The sequence below is a fragment of the Penicillium citrinum genome (genome assembly GCF_028827155.1).
Source record: "Penicillium citrinum strain IBT 23319 chromosome Unknown utg000011l:1.0-294111.0:1.0-294243.0, whole genome shotgun sequence".
In the NCBI taxonomy this organism is placed as follows: Eukaryota; Fungi; Ascomycota; class Eurotiomycetes; order Eurotiales; family Aspergillaceae; genus Penicillium; species Penicillium citrinum.
In genome coordinates, this window is record NW_026622696.1 from 239926 (window position 1) to 259511 (window position 19586).

General features: G+C 45.5%; 8 protein-coding genes across 8 annotated transcripts; 3 read left to right on the top strand and 5 right to left on the bottom strand.

Moving 5' to 3' along the window:
• Positions 1 to 308: 308 nt before the first annotated feature.
• On the top strand, positions 309 to 1058 carry N7469_011614 (uncharacterized protein; the record flags this gene model as incomplete). The annotated part of the gene is made up of 2 exons (XM_056650519.1): positions 309 to 843; positions 943 to 1058. The coding sequence occupies 2 exons, from the start codon at positions 309 to 311 to the stop codon at positions 1056 to 1058; spliced, it is 651 nt and encodes a 216-aa protein (XP_056495028.1).
• Positions 1059 to 2355: 1297 nt separating this feature from the next.
• On the top strand, positions 2356 to 4923 carry N7469_011615 (fungal specific transcription factor domain-containing protein; the record flags this gene model as incomplete). The annotated part of the gene is made up of 6 exons (XM_056650520.1): positions 2356 to 2522; positions 2596 to 3004; positions 3062 to 4307; positions 4612 to 4622; positions 4677 to 4766; positions 4837 to 4923. 6 exons carry the CDS (start codon positions 2356 to 2358, stop codon positions 4921 to 4923), a joined length of 2010 nt encoding a protein of 669 aa, XP_056495029.1.
• Positions 4924 to 5406: 483 nt separating this feature from the next.
• On the top strand, positions 5407 to 6102 carry N7469_011616 (O-methyltransferase; the record flags this gene model as incomplete). Its single annotated transcript, XM_056650521.1, has 1 exon — positions 5407 to 6102. One exon carries the CDS (start codon positions 5407 to 5409, stop codon positions 6100 to 6102), a length of 696 nt encoding a protein of 231 aa, XP_056495030.1.
• A 300-nt stretch (positions 6103 to 6402) lies between these two features.
• N7469_011617 (FAD-binding oxidoreductase) lies at positions 6403 to 7656 on the bottom strand (the record flags this gene model as incomplete). The annotated part of the gene is made up of 1 exon (XM_056650522.1): positions 6403 to 7656. One exon carries the CDS (start codon positions 7654 to 7656, stop codon positions 6403 to 6405), a length of 1254 nt encoding a protein of 417 aa, XP_056495031.1.
• Positions 7657 to 8570: 914 nt separating this feature from the next.
• N7469_011618 (uncharacterized protein) lies at positions 8571 to 10257 on the bottom strand (the record flags this gene model as incomplete). Its single annotated transcript, XM_056650523.1, has 3 exons — positions 8571 to 9535; positions 9599 to 9752; positions 9820 to 10257. The coding sequence occupies 3 exons, from the start codon at positions 10255 to 10257 to the stop codon at positions 8571 to 8573; spliced, it is 1557 nt and encodes a 518-aa protein (XP_056495032.1).
• Positions 10258 to 13621: 3364 nt separating this feature from the next.
• Positions 13622 to 14077, bottom strand: N7469_011619 (extracellular guanyl-specific ribonuclease RntA; the record flags this gene model as incomplete). Its single annotated transcript, XM_056650524.1, has 2 exons — positions 13622 to 13996; positions 14063 to 14077. The coding sequence occupies 2 exons, from the start codon at positions 14075 to 14077 to the stop codon at positions 13622 to 13624; spliced, it is 390 nt and encodes a 129-aa protein (XP_056495033.1).
• A 1303-nt stretch (positions 14078 to 15380) lies between these two features.
• N7469_011620 (RTA1 domain-containing protein) lies at positions 15381 to 16360 on the bottom strand (the record flags this gene model as incomplete). The annotated part of the gene is made up of 2 exons (XM_056650525.1): positions 15381 to 16261; positions 16339 to 16360. 2 exons carry the CDS (start codon positions 16358 to 16360, stop codon positions 15381 to 15383), a joined length of 903 nt encoding a protein of 300 aa, XP_056495034.1.
• A 434-nt stretch (positions 16361 to 16794) lies between these two features.
• On the bottom strand, positions 16795 to 18809 carry N7469_011621 (amino acid permease; the record flags this gene model as incomplete). The annotated part of the gene is made up of 7 exons (XM_056650526.1): positions 16795 to 17192; positions 17252 to 17623; positions 17684 to 17778; positions 17834 to 18013; positions 18072 to 18229; positions 18304 to 18430; positions 18484 to 18809. 7 exons carry the CDS (start codon positions 18807 to 18809, stop codon positions 16795 to 16797), a joined length of 1656 nt encoding a protein of 551 aa, XP_056495035.1.
• Between the last annotated feature and the right edge of the window lie 777 nt (positions 18810 to 19586).

A 19586-nucleotide genomic window follows, 5' to 3' on the forward strand; every position in this document is an offset into this window, starting at 1 on the left:
ATTTGCTTACTTGTTCACTCTTTGCTTGCTTCTGACTAGCTGCACTCTCGGATTATGCAGTTGTCTCACGAATGAATCTGCCTGGACTCTCTGCTGGCGCTAAGAACGAGTGGAGTCAACGGAGTCAGTCGGAATATTGACCATTATGATTGTACTTCTTAGTTTACAGTCTAGTTCTAGTCTACTTGGCTAGTTATATTGACGCTGGTCAACTACTCCACTTAATCTCTACTCGCTTTTAAATCCTTCTTTTCCCTCTCTTTCTCTCCTGATCATCTTCTCCTCCTCTTCCTTCTTACATCTCCACCATGTCCTACTATCCAGACTATAATCGCCCACCCCAGGGCTCGCCTTACCAACAACCCCCCTACGATGGAGGATACCAACAACCTCCTCCTCCAGCACCATACGATAACCGGCCCCCATACGAAAGAAGCCCCTACAGTGCCCCTCCCCCCGGCGCCCGCCCACCTCCAAACCCTCCACCTCCCGCCCCTCCAGGCTGGCATCAAGAATGGGAACCCAGTACCCGTCGCGCATTCTGGGTTGAAGAGGCAACCGGCCGCTCCCAATGGGAATCTCCTTTCCCTTCCGCTGCCCCAGCTGGTCCCCCATCAGGCTACTATGATGGTTCTCGCAGTGTGCCCCCACCTGAACCGGCCGGTGGTTATTATGCCCCGCCCCCCGGTCCTCCTCCAATGGAATATGGAGACCGTGGATACGGAGGTGGTTATGAGCAACACGAGGAGAAGAAGAGCAGTAATGCTGGGAAATACCTCGCAGCTGGTGCTGCGGGTCTCGCTTTGGGAGGTATTGCCGGTGCAGTTATCGAGCATGAAGTTAGTAAGTATCACCATACCCTGAAGTCTTTTGCTTTTCGACTCCGTTCAATGACGGAGCAATTTTATTTTCCGTGTTTCATTTATCTAACAAACTCAATAGACTCCGAAGACTCCTCCGACCGCGAAGAACAGGAGGAGCGCGAGGCTGAGTTGCGTCGTGAAGCTTATGAGGATGGTCGTGAGGACCAGGCCGAGTTTGATGAAGAGTATTACTAGTTGTTGGTGGTTTCAACTGCATAGCTCCATTGCATTTATCATTTCATTTGCTAGCACAATGCATCGTCAGCCGAAAATTCCGGTAGCCATCATATCTTCTATAAACCGTGTCTGCGGGATCATTGCTCTAGTATCTGTTCGATCTTCAATGAAGTATAACTATAAACATCTGATTGAAACCTACTCTCAGCCCTATGGATGATCTCGTATTCAGCCACGATGGTATCAGCCACATCCAAAACGAGTAAAATCAACCTTCGTCTCTTCATACCGTGACAATAGTCCAAGTTTAACTTTGGACAGTCCTAAATAACGATAAACCCCACGTTCTCTGCTCTCACTATTCCTCCCGCAGTGTAACTTGATTTTATGAAGAATGATAGATCAAATGCATGTCTTCATGGAGGGGTAATATCCCACATCTCCTTGATCTCGGCGCTCGTCTAGCACCATGCACCAGAAATAGCCCCGCTATTTCTTGTGGCTTGATTGGAACCACGCCATATCGGCATGTCAGAAGCTACATTGGTTCCTCGAAGTGTGCCCGATGGCGATACGCTAGTCTTGGAAGGTAATGCGGCTCAGGTAGCGCCGGACACTGGCGAGAGTTGACGCTGCGAGAGAAATTGGAGAGTTTGATGGGGAAAAGGAAGGAACTGGAGGTGGTTGAGATGGAATGTAAACGAAAAATGAAAGACAATAGAATGAACTAAGATACAATACTGGCAGCCGGGCAGAAGGTACAGTCTTTTTGCCTGGTTTTATACTTGAAAACCTCGATTTCGTTAATACCAAGACACAATTATCTCAGATGTCTTGTCAAATGGATGAACCTTCACGATACTTGGCTTCTCGGCGTTAGAATAAAAGAGAAATTTCAAGTACTACTAAGTCCGTTTTTCAACTGGATCTTCAATTAATCTTACTGTAACTGATGATCATGATCACGCTGGGGGCTATTATACGCAGGGTCTAATATTACTCGCATGAGCTCAGGTTTTACTAGGGGAGGTCAATTCATATTGTACTTCGATTGCTGCTGTATATTTCGTTGTTGGTTCCTTATTGTGCTTGTGCTTTTCTATCTCGCGACCTGTACTCGCCTTTTGCTTGAGATGAATGGGCTACCGGCTACTCCATTATGTATGCACCATGCCATAACTAGAAAAGCAATGCATAAACCAAAAACTAAATTATAAAACATTTGATTAAATACAACAGTACTTTGGCCGCGCGGACACGGTCAAAACTCAATCTAATCTGATTAAGCCAGACTACCTTGATGTATGAATGTACAATGATTGCTCGAAGAAGCCTAATCTCCGAGTCCAACGCCGCGTCATCTCCGAAAGTCCGAGTTTACTTTATCATCTCCGCATCTACTCTGAACTCCGCATTGCTATTCAGTTCGATCTGGCAGTTTCACGCTACTGAAGATGCCATCTCCGATAATCCCGCCAAGGCGTAAAAGGGTCACATTTTCATGCTCAGAGTGCCGACGTCGTAAATTGAGATGCGATCGAAACCAGCCTTGTAGCCGCTGCAAGGGCCAATCAGTTGACTGCACATACGACAATCCCGCAAGCAATCAGAAAAAGAGAGCTGTCGACAATCAACGGTCCAATAATGACCATTATGCAGATACGCCAGTCTCACTGAACACAATAGTTACACCCCCACAGCCCCCATTTACCCATTCTGCAGCGACTCGGAACATCAACACCACCCTGGAAGCTCCACAGAGTCAAGGAACATGGGGTCTTTTGGGCCAGCAAATTGAAGCCCCTTCACAGACGGCAGTTCGTGAAAGGCCTGCTATCATGTCAGATTCAATCCAGCTATTAGAACCCGCCAAGCCCCGGAAGACCGAGAATGTTATATTTCGCGGGAAGAACTTCAAAACCCAATTCTATGGAGGAAGTAATCCAACGAGTCTAATCGGAGATGTAAGAACCTGATCTTCTCAAGAATACTGCCTTGGCCTGCTAAAATTCATCATTTAGTTCCCTGAGCTCCGCTCATTCATGCAAGACAGCATCAAGCAGCACCCATCTCTTCCACGCGTGCAACGCGAATTGAAATCCCTTCAAATGAAATGGAAGGCAGAAAAGAGATCAATATTTCCTCCGACGAAGATGGACCCCTTTCATTTCTTCCCGGATGAAGCGACAGCTAACCAATTGATCCACATCTACCTTGAGACCGTGGAAACAACATATCGAATAATTCACATTCCTAGCTTTTGGAAGGAATACAACGGATATCTTTTCGATAGGAAGAGCGCAAGACCCACATTCATGATCTTGACTCTTTTAATGATGTCGGTGGCAAGTTGTCTGTCCGAAGAAAAGACCACCCACGTCGGTGACAGTGCCGTGGCACGCGAGCGTGCAGCATCATGGATTGAGATATCCGAACAATGGCTTCGTAATCAAAGCCAGAAACATATTCACCTAATCACCTGGCAAATCAGATGTCTCTTGCTTCTTTCAAAGCAGGTAAACGTGATTAAAAAGAAACGGATCTGGACAGAAGCCGGTACGCTCCTTAGGCAGGCAATGGCCGCTGGCTTTCATCGAGATCCGGCCATACTGGGAGAAAAGGTTTCTAGATTTGATCAGGAAATGAGACGTCGGCTATGGTCTACAATAACTGAATTGGAGCTGCAGGCTTCTATTGATCGTGGAATGCCATCTGCACTTGCGGGCATATCTTCAGACTGTGCGACTGTTCAAAATATCAATGATGAAGACCTAACGGATGAAACCGAAGGCGAAGATCGTTCCAACGAATGGAATTCGTATACTCAGTGCTCGTATATTCATGTTTCAAGCTCTAGCTTCGCTCTTCGTGCTTCTTTGAACTCGCTGGTTAATACCCTTGGTCCTCCATTACATTGGGAACAAGTCATAGAGTGCGAAGAGCTTGTGAAGGCCGAGCTTGAGAAACTTCCTTGCTGGGCGCAAGAAACTCCCAGACAGAAATCGGAAGTACTGCCGGCGGCATTATTGAATGTCCAGCTACAACAATTTTTGATCCTTCTGCACATGCCATTCGCAAGGAAAATAGGATCCAGCTCCAGATGTGTCGTCTCTCGGATGATCTGCTTCCAAGCTGCGCAAAGAATTCTAGAGCAGGTGCAATGCTTGAAAGATCACGCATACTTTTTTCTCGTTCTTTTCAGGCAGGATTATTTTCGCGCGGCCTTGGCTGTCTGCCATAGTGGATATATGGCGTCTACTGATCCTGGTATGTTGAACCTTGAAATCCTCCTTCCTTGCTTATACTCGGCCTTACAAACAATAAGGAGACCTATTTCTGGGTCACATTGAACCATTTGTCAAATACCTCGACAATTGCTTGGTCGTGTTTGAAGATCGAATCACTCGCCTAGGCACTGACTTTACACGATATTGGTATATTTCCGCGGCCCGGTCTCTGTTGTATTCAACTTTGAATCCAATCAATGAGATCAGGCAAAAGCAGCAAGCAATAGAACTGGTTGCGAGACAATACTATCGGGTCCGAGCGTCTCAAGATGACCTGGTTTCAGTAAAGGAACAGGTAAGTGATAGCTTTTTATGGTGTTCATTTAAGATTCAAGATTGACATAAAAAGCTCAATTTAACCGAGTCACCCTTGACCGAGAACACTATGGCAATGCCAAATATTTATGGTATCGGCTATGGAGACGAAAGCATTGAGCCTGTATGTTTCCAATATCCCATCTTTAGCTTTCTTCAATAAATAATACGCACATTTTACTGATAACTTCTAGATTGATTTTCCCTTGGAGTCTCTGGATGAAGAGTTCTTCTTCGGTGACCCAGCAGCATGGACATTTGAGAACTTCGGATTGCTTTAGATAGACACCCGGATTTAGTTTCTGCTGCAATCATTTCCATCAAAGACATACATCTTCCTGTCCAGTGCCTCTAGTATACATACAAGGTAGTATTTCCATCTTCATAATGACACAGTGTTCATCACTGTCATGTTCACCTGTGAAGGTGATCCGGAGTAACATCTTCCGATAGTCCAATGCGAAGCATTTTCCAGTAAAAAAATGGAAATTTAGACCGGAAATCCATAAAGTTTCGGAGCTATGGCATTCGCGAGTGTGTAGTCTAGTAACTTAGGTCACTCGTTGGTTAGTGGCATCTCTGTTCGGAGATCGTTCGAGGTCCGAGCTATAAAGCCGAGCTGCTACTACTCCAGAGATTACTGAGGAGGTAGTATAAAGACTGAGCACCCTTGACATTAGCTGGCCTCGCAACCAAAGGCAGACAGTCCATTCCATCTTCTAAATTTCCCTTTATCCACTTCCAAACCCTTGACATAGCACAAAATGTCTAACGATCACACTGGCAACATAAACCTTGTTGACTCCTATATCAAGAAACACCTTATCGGCGAGGACGAAGGTCTGGAAAATGCTTATACAAACAGTATCAAGCAAGGCCTGCCAATCATCGCTGTCTCAGCGGCCCAAGGCAAATTCGCTTCCTTGCTTACGACCATCGGTTCGGCGCGAAATGTGCTTGAGATCGGAACCTTGGGCGGATACTCCACTATCTGGTTCGCAAAGGCCCTGAAAGGTCGCGGCAGAGTGACAAGTATTGAAGCAGCACCTCATCATCGCGATGTAGCCATCGATAATCTGCGAACCGCGGGTGTCCAAGTCCCTGAAGAAGTTGATGTTCTCCTCGGAGCTGGACTTGATGTTCTTCCCAAGTTAGCGGTTGAGATTGAGAGAGGGGCAAGGGAGCCGTTTGACTTTGTCTTTATTGATGCGGACTGGCCTAATCAGTGGAATTACTTTGAATTTGGGGTCAAGTTGTCGAAAGGTACGGGAGCTGTGATTTATATTGACAATGTGGTTCAGAATATGCTGGAAAGCGGTATTGTAGGAGAGAATGAGAGGGATGAAGAGGCAATCGATGTCGTTGCGAAGGCTGGAGCTGATGATCGTGTGGATGCTGTTGTTATGCAGACTGTTGGGTCGAAGAGTCATGATGGATTTCTTTTAGCTGTCGTTAAATGAGTCTTTGGGATACTTCAGCCGGTGTGAATAGACGTGAATGACAACTAACTGTCATACCGATTCAACTTTGGAGTTGAATAGCATTTAATTTGTCCTAGCCTTTCATTTAATATCGGTATGCTTTGTATTGACGAGAGTCATGGTTGTTGCAAATGTTTAATATCTAGACCAATTCGGCCACAAGCATGGAATCGTTCCTTTGAACAAGAATATCCAAGATTGATTCGAGCTTTGAGACTCGATCTCCAGTAGATACAATAATTTATATGGCACCCGCAATACTAAGCGTCTAGAACCAAGTTAGAAATCTACGACTTTCCCCGGGTTCAACAACCAATGCGGATCTAAACTCTTCTTCAAAGTTTTCATCAAACCAATGGTCGCTGTACCAAGCTCCTTTTCCAAGCAATGCTTCTTCCCCAGGCCAATCCCGTGCTCTCCTGATACTGTACCATCCATCTCCAATGCCCGAGCAACCATTGTATCAACACAGCGTTTCACACCCTCGATTTGTTCAGGGTCATCTGGGTTATACATAACAGCCTGGTGGAAATTTCCGTCACCGACATGACCTAATACAGTCGAGAATAGCCCCAATTTAGATGAGCTTTCTTTGGATTGTTCGACAATCTCAGCAAGGTGAGACAGTGGGACGGCAACATCTGTTGACCAAATCTGAGTGCCTTCGGGTCTGATTGCAAGCATAGCCCAGAGAGCAGACTTGCGTGCAGACCAAAGGGCATCCATAGTTTTTTCGTCGGTAGCAGAGACAAACTCAGTACCTCCATGAATGGTAGCTATGCTCTTCGAAGCATCTGTGCTATCTTCCACAGCCCTTTCGGATCCAGAAAACTTGATGAACAAGGTTGGTTTCTCTGGCCACATCCTCCCTGCAGTACCTCCAGCCTTATTCAAAACTCCCATTTGAACATCATCCATCAATTCCAAAGCTGCGAGGGATACTCCACCACGAATCATCGCAGTCGCTGCATTGGATGCTTCTTTCACACTTGGAAAAGCCACAGTAGCAACGCCAACGTGCGATGGAACATTGGCCAATTTCAAGGTTGCTTCGGTGATTATCCCCAGAGTTCCTTCTGATCCAACAAACAAAGAATTTAAATTATACCCGGCTGATGTTTTACGCGGTCGGCGACGCGTTTTGATAATCGATCCATCGGCCAAAACAACCGTGAGGTTCACCACCCAGTCTTTCATAGTCCCATAGCGAAGGGCATTTGTCCCACTGCAGTTAGTTGCTACCATCCCGCCAATATGGGCAGTTGGACTGGGATCTAGAGGGAGAAATAGACCTGCTGGTTTTAAAGTATCGTTGAGATTCACCCAATTGACACCAGGCTGGACAACGACGTCGAGATCATCCTCGTGGAATGCAATAATCTTATCCATGCGGGACAAGTCAATACTGAATCCGGAGAATGGAGCAGTAAAATTGCCTTCTACACTTGATCCTGCACCAAATGGGATCATAGGGATTCGGTTTTTATGGCATATCTTTGCAATTAAGGAAACCTCCTCGGTGGAAGAAGGCATGATGACCGCGATTGGACGAGTATCAACATTTGATGTCGAGGCCTCGGAATAGCCATGTGATTCCAAATCATCGACATCAAAGCTCACTGCATCTTCGCCGATCAAATTTTGAATTTCTTTCGCGGCCTTTCTCCATCAGCCTGACATCCATGTTAGAATAGTAGGTCATTCATACCTTGAGCATCGTCAGCTTGTCCGCATATGACGGTGCGCTGAGGGTTTCTTTGATTTCTGAATGATTGAAATCTAGGAAACCAGCTGTCGTGAAAGCCCCAACGGCTATCCCTACAGCCCCGTATACAAAGGGCGATAGCTGGCGTGGTGGAGATGTGGTTGTCACGTAACCGCGACTTGTCGATGCAGGGGCTCTAAAAGCCTGTCTCCTCGCATGAAATGAGACATTTCTAATCCTTGATGCAAATTGCTTCATTTTCTATCGACTGTCAGTCTCTGGAGAGATATTCAGCGTGGTCCAAGTGGATGTGGAAGATAGAAACATTCCCCAGAATATCCCCGGCGTCAACTCCGATCGCCAATTCTTGGCTTACTCCACTTGGTCTTGCCCTTGTCGAGCTATCAGGTGTTGGAAACAGACCAAAGATATTAGCTAGACTAGGATTTCATGATATTCAGTTCTACTAGAAAGTGTAATTCAGTTTAATAAATTTTATATTTTAACAAACATCCAACATTACACTAGCATAGTACTAACTAGTGGGGATATCGTATCGCAATCGTTATGTAAGATAATGCGTGATATATACATGTGATTCATCATATCACAATGGCCAACTCAAACTCCAGGTGTGCATCGAACAATAAAGGGGAAAAATAAAGAAGAAAATGAGATGCGTTTCAACAACTTGAAATATCCCGGGCTATACCTGTGGAAAATTTCACACTACACGGCAGATTTAAGCACCAGGAAGCTGGGAAGAAGCAGCCTTACTGACTCTGCGACCTTCGTTCTGCTTTCTGTCCTCGGCAAGCGCAGCAGCGAACTTACTCTTGGCACGAATCTGAGGTCCCTTCCAGTAGAAAACGTAGATGGGAGCAACGACGACACAAGAAAGACAGGCGAGGACAGTACTGGCATACTCAACATGCCACTTGTCTCCGATATTGTTATACATCGGAGTCGCGTACATGGCCGAGATACCAGCGAGCAGATCACGAGCGAAGGCATTACCACCACAAGCAGAGGCGGAATAAGGACCATAGGCTGCAATCATGTAATCGACTGAGGACAAGTAGATCGCATAGTTTGCAATACCCACCATAGTCGAGAAAATCATAGATGCAATCCATGGGATGCCACGCTCTTTACCGAACGAAGTCCAAGCAAAACCCATCAGTCCAATTGGCTCAAATGGAGCGAGCCATAAGAGCCACTTCATACGACGCTCGGGTGGTAGTGCATCGTTACCCTTTGTCTGACGAATATGTTCATCTCGCCAGAACCAGGGGAAGTACGAGAAGTACGTGATGAAGTATGCCAGATTGATAGGAATAACAGCCCAGGCCTGGCCCAGAATACCGAAGCCCCAACCCTGCTCATACACGATGGCGAAACTCTCGAGGAAAGTGAAAATCAGAGCGTCGGAGAAACCGGATAGCAGAGAGAGACAGAAGACAATGGGTTCGGTCAAGAGCATGTGGAAAGGTCGAATCCAAATCTTGCCAGCCTCCTTCAGAGAGACTCGGGGTTTCTTGAGCTCGTTGGGTCCATATACGTTGGGGTCTTCGCCGGTCTTACGACGACGCTTAGCCTCCCGGTCGAGGAGGATGGTTGAGCGACTTTCGGGCATGAAGAAGATGATGGCTTGAGTGACACCACCGAAGATTAATTGGATCCAGAAGAACCATTTCCAGCCGAGGACTATAATTACATATTGTTAGCGTGAGTCTTAGGCAAAATGTGTAGGGGGGGGAAAGAACGTACATCGCTGGATGGGACCACCAATGACACCACCAATACTGGTACCGATACAAGACGAAAGGACAATGAAGGCCAACGGGAATTGCTGGTTGTCGGGTTCGTAGATATCGGCAATAAGACCCAGAGTCACACTACCACCAGCAGTAGAGATACCACCCTAGAATATGGTTAGCAAAGATTCAACAGAAAACAGAGGACAGAAAGGATGATCAGCTCGAACATACCAATGCACGAGCTACTACAATTGTTCCCCAGTTTGGCGCCAATCCAGCAGGAATTTGCCAAATGTTAATGAGGAACATCGAGAGCTGAAGAATAGGCCAACGACCGAACTCCTCACTCCAAGGCGCCCACAGCTCACAACCAATGGAGTAAGTCACAAGATAGGCCATCTGGCCTGTACGGGCATGTTGTTCACTGATCGAGAAAGCCGAGGCGAGAGGCTTGATAGCGTTAGGAAAAACGGAAGTATTGAAGTTCATGGACACCTGCACGAAGGCGACTGCAGCCAGATAGGACCATTTCTTCCAACGAGGCCAGCAGTAACCCAGTGCATCGTAGGCATCTTCTTCCTTCAATTCGCGAGGTTGAGTTGAGGGAATGACTTCATTCTCATCACGCTTTTCAGCGGACGAACTTGAGTCTGACTCGACGGCCGCCATCCGGGGTAAATCAGGGGATGGTTTCGAGACGGAGAATCTGTCTGATCAAACTCGAAGTTATGCGACTGCCATCCCTTTTCTTATGTACACAGAGAATAAAACTTAAAATTCTCAGGTCCGACTTTCATCGTCATTAGTCTTTGAAACCGGATTTAAAGAGGGTCTCTCATGCACCTTTGGCTAGAAAAGCGGGCCGTTCGGTGGAGATGCGGCTACACGCTGGGAGTCTTTGCGCGCCAATCTTGATAATCCCTTTGCGAACAGAGTATTTTTCAATGGGATTTGCATTCGGCACCTCTAGATACTGCATAACAAAAATCTAGTCCAAGTATTGATCATTCTCAGCTGGATCTTGCCCTTGAAAACTCATTTTTTTATTCATTTCTACTACCTTCACATGGGAGTTCGGGAGAGACAACTCAAAATCTGATAGTGGGACTTCGCCCAGACAAATCCGAGGAAGAGGCCAATAGAACTAACGGCAATACCTCGGGCAAGCATCATGAATGCAGCCGAGGCCGATGGCGACATGGATGATCGACGGGCCGGAAGCCTCTTTGTGCACAACCCAACCCTTAGGAAGGTCTTATTACAACGAAAAATCGGATAAGAGGGTCGGCTCGAGGGATACTCAATAGGAAAAGCGCAAACTCCAGGTACGTGCGCTTCGCTCCTCGTTTTCCCGTTGAAAGATTAGTGGTGTACAGCAAGAAAGGGAGAAAAATCTGCGTCATACCGGTTTTATACTGACCCACTCGACGTCGATCCACCTGGCGCTGTGGTATTCTCCACAGGCAGGTAATCCGAGAGGCACTGACGTCAATTTATCTCTGCAAACAGTTGTTTTGGAGAAGAACATTGTCTGCACGAACCCGAAATCCCCGCATGAAGATATGACAGTGTGCTATGTTACCCCGGGGGCAAAGTTGATGCCTCTCGGGGAATCTTTCGTCATTCAACGATCTTCCACGCGACTGATAAGCCATATCAGTAAGCATCGAGGCGCAAAACTGTACGTAAACGCCACTTACTCCGATTCTTAATAAGGCTGAGACAAAAGAGCCAATATCATTTGACCTTTGGAAATGGCAATATTATGAAATGCGTGGCGACCGAGCCAAGCAACCCAAATCGCCGACAATGGGCTGATATTTGGTGGGTATTTCAAAATCTGAAGGCTCTCAGCTCTGGATGAGAGAATAGTTTGCGCAAAATTGCGGTTACGCATATCTAGATCTTACTTTGCCGAGGCCAGACTATTTTTTGGTTGTTCCAGTAATCGGCAAATGCTTGTTGGAGCGGTAGTCGCGAAGTTCCGAAGACCCCGAGGACCGATATGAACAGGCTGCAGAAATTCCGAGTGGAACCATATTGAGCAGTGAGGTACTTGTACGGAGTAAATAGTCGTGGGTCGGTGAAGCACGATGGGGTTCATGTCGGGACAACCTGCTAGTCAAGATATCGAGACACAGTACGAAATATTCGGCTACTGAAGAGGAAGATGTATAACGAAAGGATATTGTCCACTCGCACACCGGCATGAATTCGAAACTAAGAGTGCTCAGATACGACGCAGCAAGATCTAAAAGATAGAAACTTCAATCTATGAAACTCGCGCATCATTTTGTATGACGGGCCTACGAGGTACTTTGAATACATAGTCTACGTCGGTTTTCTTTAAACCTAGAAAACAACCTGTTTGAATTCTCTTCATCTTCTCTGGGAAATACTCGGAAGTTCCGTCACAGCGGGCTCCAGTTCACGTTCTTCTGCTTCTAGTAGAATATTGTCATGAAGGTAGGCTGTGTCGCTAATGGAGTAAGCCAAGCGCGGCCATTTATCCCTTTCTTCCAAGACTCCCGAGAGCTTGCAGAGCCAAGAGTGCCATCATCAGTGGAGACTCAACGGGCTAAGGCGTATAATCTTGGTGGGGATTAATGTATGCATATCTGTAGAGTGGGGATTATGTTCATGGATATCCTGAAGATGAAAGATAGAGTATCTCTTCGAGTCGAGTGTGAAGTAGTATAATATTATCAATACATAGGGCTTCCAACTAGTCCAGGCTCGTTAACCATCATGGTCTGGAATGTAACTCTAACTCTAGTAGACTTTATATATTCTGTGCTATCAACTATCAGTTCGAACTACTAAGGTTAGTACTACTACTAGTAGTAGGAATATATTGACACTACGCGGGTATACCACTCAACATATACAGTGTACTTCAAGCCAACAATATCAAACTTAATCAAATATTTGAATGTTCCACAATTAGTATTTGCATGGAACACACCAATAAGCAAGCCTATTGGTCTGCCACTTGATATATCGCATGATCAATTGGATGAGGAGAACGAACGCGCATTCCCGGCCAGCAAGCAGTCACACAGTCTAGACGGGCTGAAACGTAACCTGCAGCTAAACAGGGATCAGTGCGAATAATAAAAACAGAACCCATCTAAACCGCCAAGGGCTTCCCGTCTCTGTATTATTACCTACACCATACCACTGGGCAATGGTATCTACCTAGGCTGCTCCGACTCTATTGGCGAGCTCTACTAATGGAGGCCGATGATTGAGATATGTTTCAAAATCATTCATTCGATTATCAGTACTTAATAACCACAGTGTGTTAATTGGCCTTTGATTGTGGAATCTGGAGATCTCAACCAAAATAATCTACAAAATCGGCCTAATTTTGATTTTAATTTACATGTGCCCAACTCGCGTCGCTCAGGCCATCCCCCGCAATCCCCGGATTTCCCACAGTCCTCGTCTCCACTCCATTTAATTTCACATAAATACCTTGCTGATTCCTACTGCCCGTCTTTTTTCTTTGTCTTTGTCCATAATCCAGCGCAAAACGGTGTGTCGACTACAGTACTCACCAGTTTTATCTGAAATAACCCATGATGAGCCCCGACCCCCAACCCCTTCACCCTAGACAAAAACGCAGTGATTAACGAACGAACGAGCTGATGCGCTCCTAATACAATTGAACCATACTACTAGGACGATGGGGACAGTGATTATGGAGAACTTGCCTGTTCTATCTTCACTACGACTATGACCAATAGATGGCTAGCGAGCGGTGCCAAACCCCTGCGACGACAAGTTTCCACAGCTGATATTGTGGGAGTGTCGATTGCTGTTTGCCTCTAGGTACCAAAATTGAAGGAAGACAACACAGCATGTTGGCACGATTCCCATTTGTGCTTACGTGAAAGATCGTCTTCTATATTCATGGATTTAAATGACCCATAGTGTTTACATCTTACTAGTAGCTGAGCTGATGATCAACACTGGTATATTCAAGAGGGAACATAATGCACAATGCCTCTTCCACACGATTCATGACAATCTAATCACAAGCAACAAAGTTGTTACCACTGGCACCGGTGTGGGTAATCAAACCAGCCAGCTGGTTATTCGCGTTGAAAATGACACGGTCTGCTCCAGGAGAACCCCCACTGTAAACACTTCCCGAGCTCAAGATAGGGAATTCATAATATGTTCCGTCGACGGGGAAATCGAAGCCCTCATAGTTGTGATAAACGTGTGGATATGAGTTTTCAGTAGAGCCGGCAGAGTATAGTTTGTAGCCAGCGGATTTGGCAGAGCTTGCGGCGCTGCTGGTATAGCAGTTGCTGCCACAGGTGTAGGCACAGGCTCGGGTTTGAAGGTCGGTTGGAATGGCGACGGCGCCGGTGAGAAGGACGGTAGCAACTGTGATGACCTATGGTGGTGTTTTAGTATGAAGTCCCGACGTAGACCATGCTGATCTTCAAGGTTGAAGTGGTACCTTGGTGAACTGCATCTTGAATATGCCGGACCAGGCCGAGATCAACTGGGATCAACTGAGTTTGATGGATCTTCGGTAACCTGTTGATCAATACCATAAGTTCAGGATAATCCAGACTTTATATACTCTTCAGAGGCAGTACCTCCTCGTCGAGAGCATAGAATAAATTATCCCTTAGCCCCCTCTTCATCACCCCTCATCTTCAACCGAAACACAGACGATGTTCAAGGTTACATCTGAATCTCCCGTCAACACTACGATACAATTGGCCGCATGAACTGCAAGTCAAGAAAGTATTTCCTTGAAGAAGAAGCCATACCACAACAGGCATATCCGCCGATCTGCAATGGTCGAAGTGTGAGGTACAAACAGTAGATGATTGGATAAAGAATCAGCGTGAGAGATCGACTGGCGCTCAGATATCGCGAATATTTCCTTACCCGCCGGCATTGAGCTGAGACCAGCAAGGACCCTCTGCATGATGGAGTGGAGGAGACTGCATGTTGCTATCGGGCCAATGAGTGAGCTCCTGAATGCCCACGATGTGAGTTAAAACGGCCAGATCGTCTTGTTGGTGTGGGGATCATATTTAGTACAATCGAAATGGTCGGAGTTCGCTTATTGTTCATGCATATTGCTATTGTACAATAGTAGGACATGGATTTTCTACATTTTGAGCATTCTTGTTCAATTTCATTATGATTCAAGAATATACCGGTCGCGAGGAGATTTAATTGCTGCTTATCTTCAAGCGGAGGACTCCGATGCATCTTGGGGCTCCGACGGAGTCCGAATCTTTAGTAAAATAATAACCCCAGGTTGAATGATAATATATGACTGAAATATACGAATGGCGATCATTGATGGAAATTATAAGGACGGGGAGTCTATCGAAATTATTTCCGGTATATGAGATAAAGTCATTAATATATACTGGCCATGGTAGTCCGCCAAGGTATTCAAGCTGTACAAGTCACAATGCCAGGACCATTTCGGATTGCACTTTTACCACTAATGTCACGGAATATTTGAAAAAATTTAAGGTCTTCAAATATAGCATGAGGATTGCTGAAAATGCCTATAATCATCTCCATGCGTTCTGGAAGTATAAAACTGATAGTCGCAAAACTTTCAATCGCCTCGATTACAATGAGACTGCTATTAATGCTAACTAGCAGTTGCAAGGAAGAGTCTCCAATAATTTCACCAAATGTCCAGTGATTTACAAAACGAGATTATGAGCATAGTAGACTAGTATTATATCAATCGGAAATATGGAGCCACAATCCGCCAATTACCAGGATTCATTTCTCGTGAATCATGGCCAAGCGTGACCAGGTCCGGAATATCCAGAGATATCTTCTCTTTTCTCAGTCGCGCGCACTCTAGGACCAATGCACCGACCTGGGTGCCATATAGCAAGTAGCAAAACAACAAGAGCAATGGGTGCAAACTCAAGACAAGCGAAGTAAACCTCATGCGTTGATAATTTTCCTCCAAGTCCCTCGGCCGTCTCCGCAAGACGAAAGATTGTTCGCAAGTAGACCATAACAGTAGACACAGAGAAAGAAAGACAAAATAGTCGAAGGCCACTCTCCTTGATAGCATGACGTGCACGAAATTGGAATGTTGACATGAGAATGACGAAAATAGTCATGGCAAAGACTTGATATGATAAACCACCCAGCAGGATGTGATTTGCCGTCGTGGGATCTTCTCGTCGAGACTCTTTAACACCAACAAGGACTGCACCCGCGATTTGAACAACTGTTGAGATGACATCGGAGGTGATGAAGAAGCCCAAAATGACCTTCGGACTAAGGAATGAATACCGACTACCCAGTCTCGGAATCAAAGCAGACAAAATCGTGTAAATACCAGCAGCCAGAAAGACCGGAGCCGTCACGATAAAGAAGTAATTCAAGACAAAATAGATCAGGTCATAGGGATTCTTCTTTGCTGACAGAGATCTGGCTATGTATCCGATAATTTCGAAAACGAGTCCAGTAGAAAAGGTCATCCACCACCAGCTCCGAGTCGTGATATTCTGAGCCGTGTGGATGACAAGATGAAGGAAGAACCAAGCAGCAGCGAACGCAGCGACTGCGATAGACGGCGTGTAGCCGTAAATGACTATACTTGTGTCATTTTCCCCATGGGGATTTGGGAAATTTGAATCAATATAGCCCAATGCACGTTCTATTAATCCATTAGTCCTTGAATCATACTGTTGCAGTATCTCAAATATACTACGGCAAGGAAATTTATTCACGAACCTGCGATCTTGCTTGAACTCATCTAAGGGGTTCTCCTTAAGCATGCGACAACAGTCGCAAAACCGCAACCGAAGGTAAAATAATTCTTGAACCCCGAGGAAAATTCATGGCTGGACACGTTAATTATGTATCCTAAATTAGCGAAGAGGCTAAGACGGTCGAACTTGAATCAGTCAATAATCAGCCGGTCAGTGGCGTCATTTCCATCACTTTTAAGGGGTGCCAAGCTGTCGATGGACGAGTATGAAGCGACGAATGCACGATCGAGATGGACGATAGGCTCGGCAGTGCGATCGGCGTGGGTCCACGAGCAAATCTCGCTTGTTGAAGGTATTCTTGGCTTCAAGAATTGCCGAGAGAGTGAGAAATTGATGTAGTGTCTAGTAATGTCGTTTATTTCTAGGTATACAAATAGTAGTACTGATATGGATGCATATTGGGTAATGGGATGCCATGTTAACCAACAACAATATCACAAACGCGTTTCAACCAAGACTTTTCCTTGATTGACTCTTCCTCCTCGGCAAACTCCCTTCTGCCCGTCCAAATATCCATTTCCTCCAATTTGACCCATTGGGTTTTGTTCCAGAATTTGTAGAAGAGAATGAAAAGGACGAATACTGGTAGTAAGATGTAGTTGATCACGAAATCTTGGGCGCTGAATGGGTTCAGGAAGCAGGTATATCCTTGGAAAAACACAAGGAATACGTTCAAGCCTAGGGAGAAATATGTCCCCCAGGGATAAAATGCGGCGCGGAATGGAAGTTTTGAAGGATCTTGGCCTTGTGCGACAAGGGCTTTGCGAAACCGAATATGACATATTCCGATGACAGACCATACCAAGAAAGTCGCAACTAAACGATGTTAATCAATTGTGATCGTTTGTTGATGAATGATCAGAGGGAATACATACCTCCTGATAGAGTAATCAACGCTTGATAGACCTTGCCAGCACTTGATGACTGTCCGAGGAATACGATGCAGGCAAAGATATTGGTGAAGATCAGGCCGACCCAGGGCACACCGGCCTTATTCGCACGGCCAATGAATTTCGGGGCCTTGTTATGTCGAGACATATAGAGGAGTGTCCGTGAGGCGACATATAAGGAACTGTTTCCTGCGGAGATCACACTAATGACAATAAGAGCGTTGATGAGGTGTGCTGCAGGCAAAATGCCTGCATCGGCTAGGGCAATTGTTAAAGGTGAGCTCGCAGTTTTTGAGGTATCTCCAAGCAGCCTTTCATCGCTGTATGGCATGAGAATTCCAATGAAAAAGATTGTGCCTGCATACAATCAGCAAATGTATATTTGTAATTTGCAGAAGAAAAAGAGGGAAAACAAACCGATGTAAAATATCAAGATTCTCCAGAAGACCTGCTGTATCGCTCGTGGGACAGCCCTACGAGGATTTGCGGACTCTCCAGCTGTGATTCCAACCCTTGAGTCTAGTCAGACGAGTTACACTTCAAGTTGAATAGAAAATGGCCACTTACATTTCAGTTCCAGCATATAATGTCCCGGCAACAACAAATGTCTTTGCAACTCCATTAATCGAATCTGCGAAAGCACCTGGTTGATGCCAATATTTGAAACCAATAGGCTCGGGGCCAATACCACCAGAGCTAATGACAATAGCAAGAATGAAGAAGACAATCAACGCCAACACCTTGATTCTAGTCATGGTTAGCAGCCCTCAAGCTTTTATTACTGGCTTTAGTGAAAGCTACTTACAATGATAGCCAGAATTCCATTTCTCCATATGCAAGAATGCCCAAATTCGATAATCCGAGAAATAGAAACCAGAATATAAGAATCCAACCCCATTGCGGCACGGCATCAGTCCAATACCCAATAACCAGTGAGACGGAGTTGTATTCATTTGCCAGGACCTTCAATAAAAATTGATCAGCCAATGTGCCAGGCCCTCGGAATATCGAACCCTTTGTTGTCGATATCAACTCACTGTCACCCATAACCACCAATATGCCCAACCCAGAGCAAATGCCAAACAATCATCGATGAATCGTTCAGCGTATTCGATGAAAGAGCCAGTTACAGGAATTATCGTCGCCATTTCTCCCAGAGATTGCCTAGAAATCGTTAGCAAAATGTCTCAATAACATTGTAACAATGAACCACCCACATGACAAAGAACACACTCGATCCAACCAAGCAGAAGCTAATCAAAGCTCCAGCAGGACCACCTTCTCGCAGCGCACTTCCGGAATTAACCAACAGACCAGGTCCAATAATACCTACTTCGTTAGCATCCACCCCAAAACTCCACTGATGAAGACCTAGCTTACCTCCGACCGCAATCATCTGAAGATGTCTAGACTTGAGCTGCCGTTTCAAAGGTGCCTCAAATGGATCCCTACTCCCATCTTGAAGACTGTCTTTATTGCAACTGCTATTTTCCGCATCTGTCGCACGGTAAGCGACCGCATCGACATCATTTTTGCTCGCCATGACCCCGTCGCATGGGTATATCAGCGCTCAGTAATAGCAGGCCGCAGCTCGAGAAACGAAAAATGTGTACAGATAAACAGAACGAAATCAGAAATATCCCAGATTAACCATTTCGAGACCACGCGACTGTGAAAGGTGGGGGCAATGCTTGGGCCAGTCCACTTTACTTGTGATTGTGGGTGATAATGTTCGAATAGAAATTGCGCTCATTTGCTGGAAATGTCGTGATAAGCCCCGGTCGCGTTGTGCTTAATGCGGATGATGGATTGGATCTGCATTGGGGGGAATTGATTGTGTCGCATTATCGTAGGTAGTATCAGTGGATAATGACAGATTGGGATATTTGAATACGCAGGATATCAGCAAATAATAATTGTAGATTTTCTCTGCTGGACAAGATATTTTGTGTTTTTAGAAAAATACAAAAATGTATGAGGAAGTCAGGAACGGTGGAGAAGATCGCACGCCATAAACTCAACGATGAGATCAATTGGGTCTGTGTGTACGGAGTCAACAGCCATAATGGCAGTTCCTGGATAGACGGGGAAAACAACATGAATATAACTATGTACACGATGAAGAAGTATACCTTTTTCAAGTCTCTTGAATAATCTCAATCTACAAGATTTAGATCTAACAATGGTCGGCGTCGGCATCGGCTTCCAAGATGTCGGCATGTGGGGCACCGTTTAAGCTTAACAAGCCGATGAGATCAAAAGGAGACACTCAGCAATATAAATTTGGTGCAATAGATAGATGATGTTGATGCGATAAAAC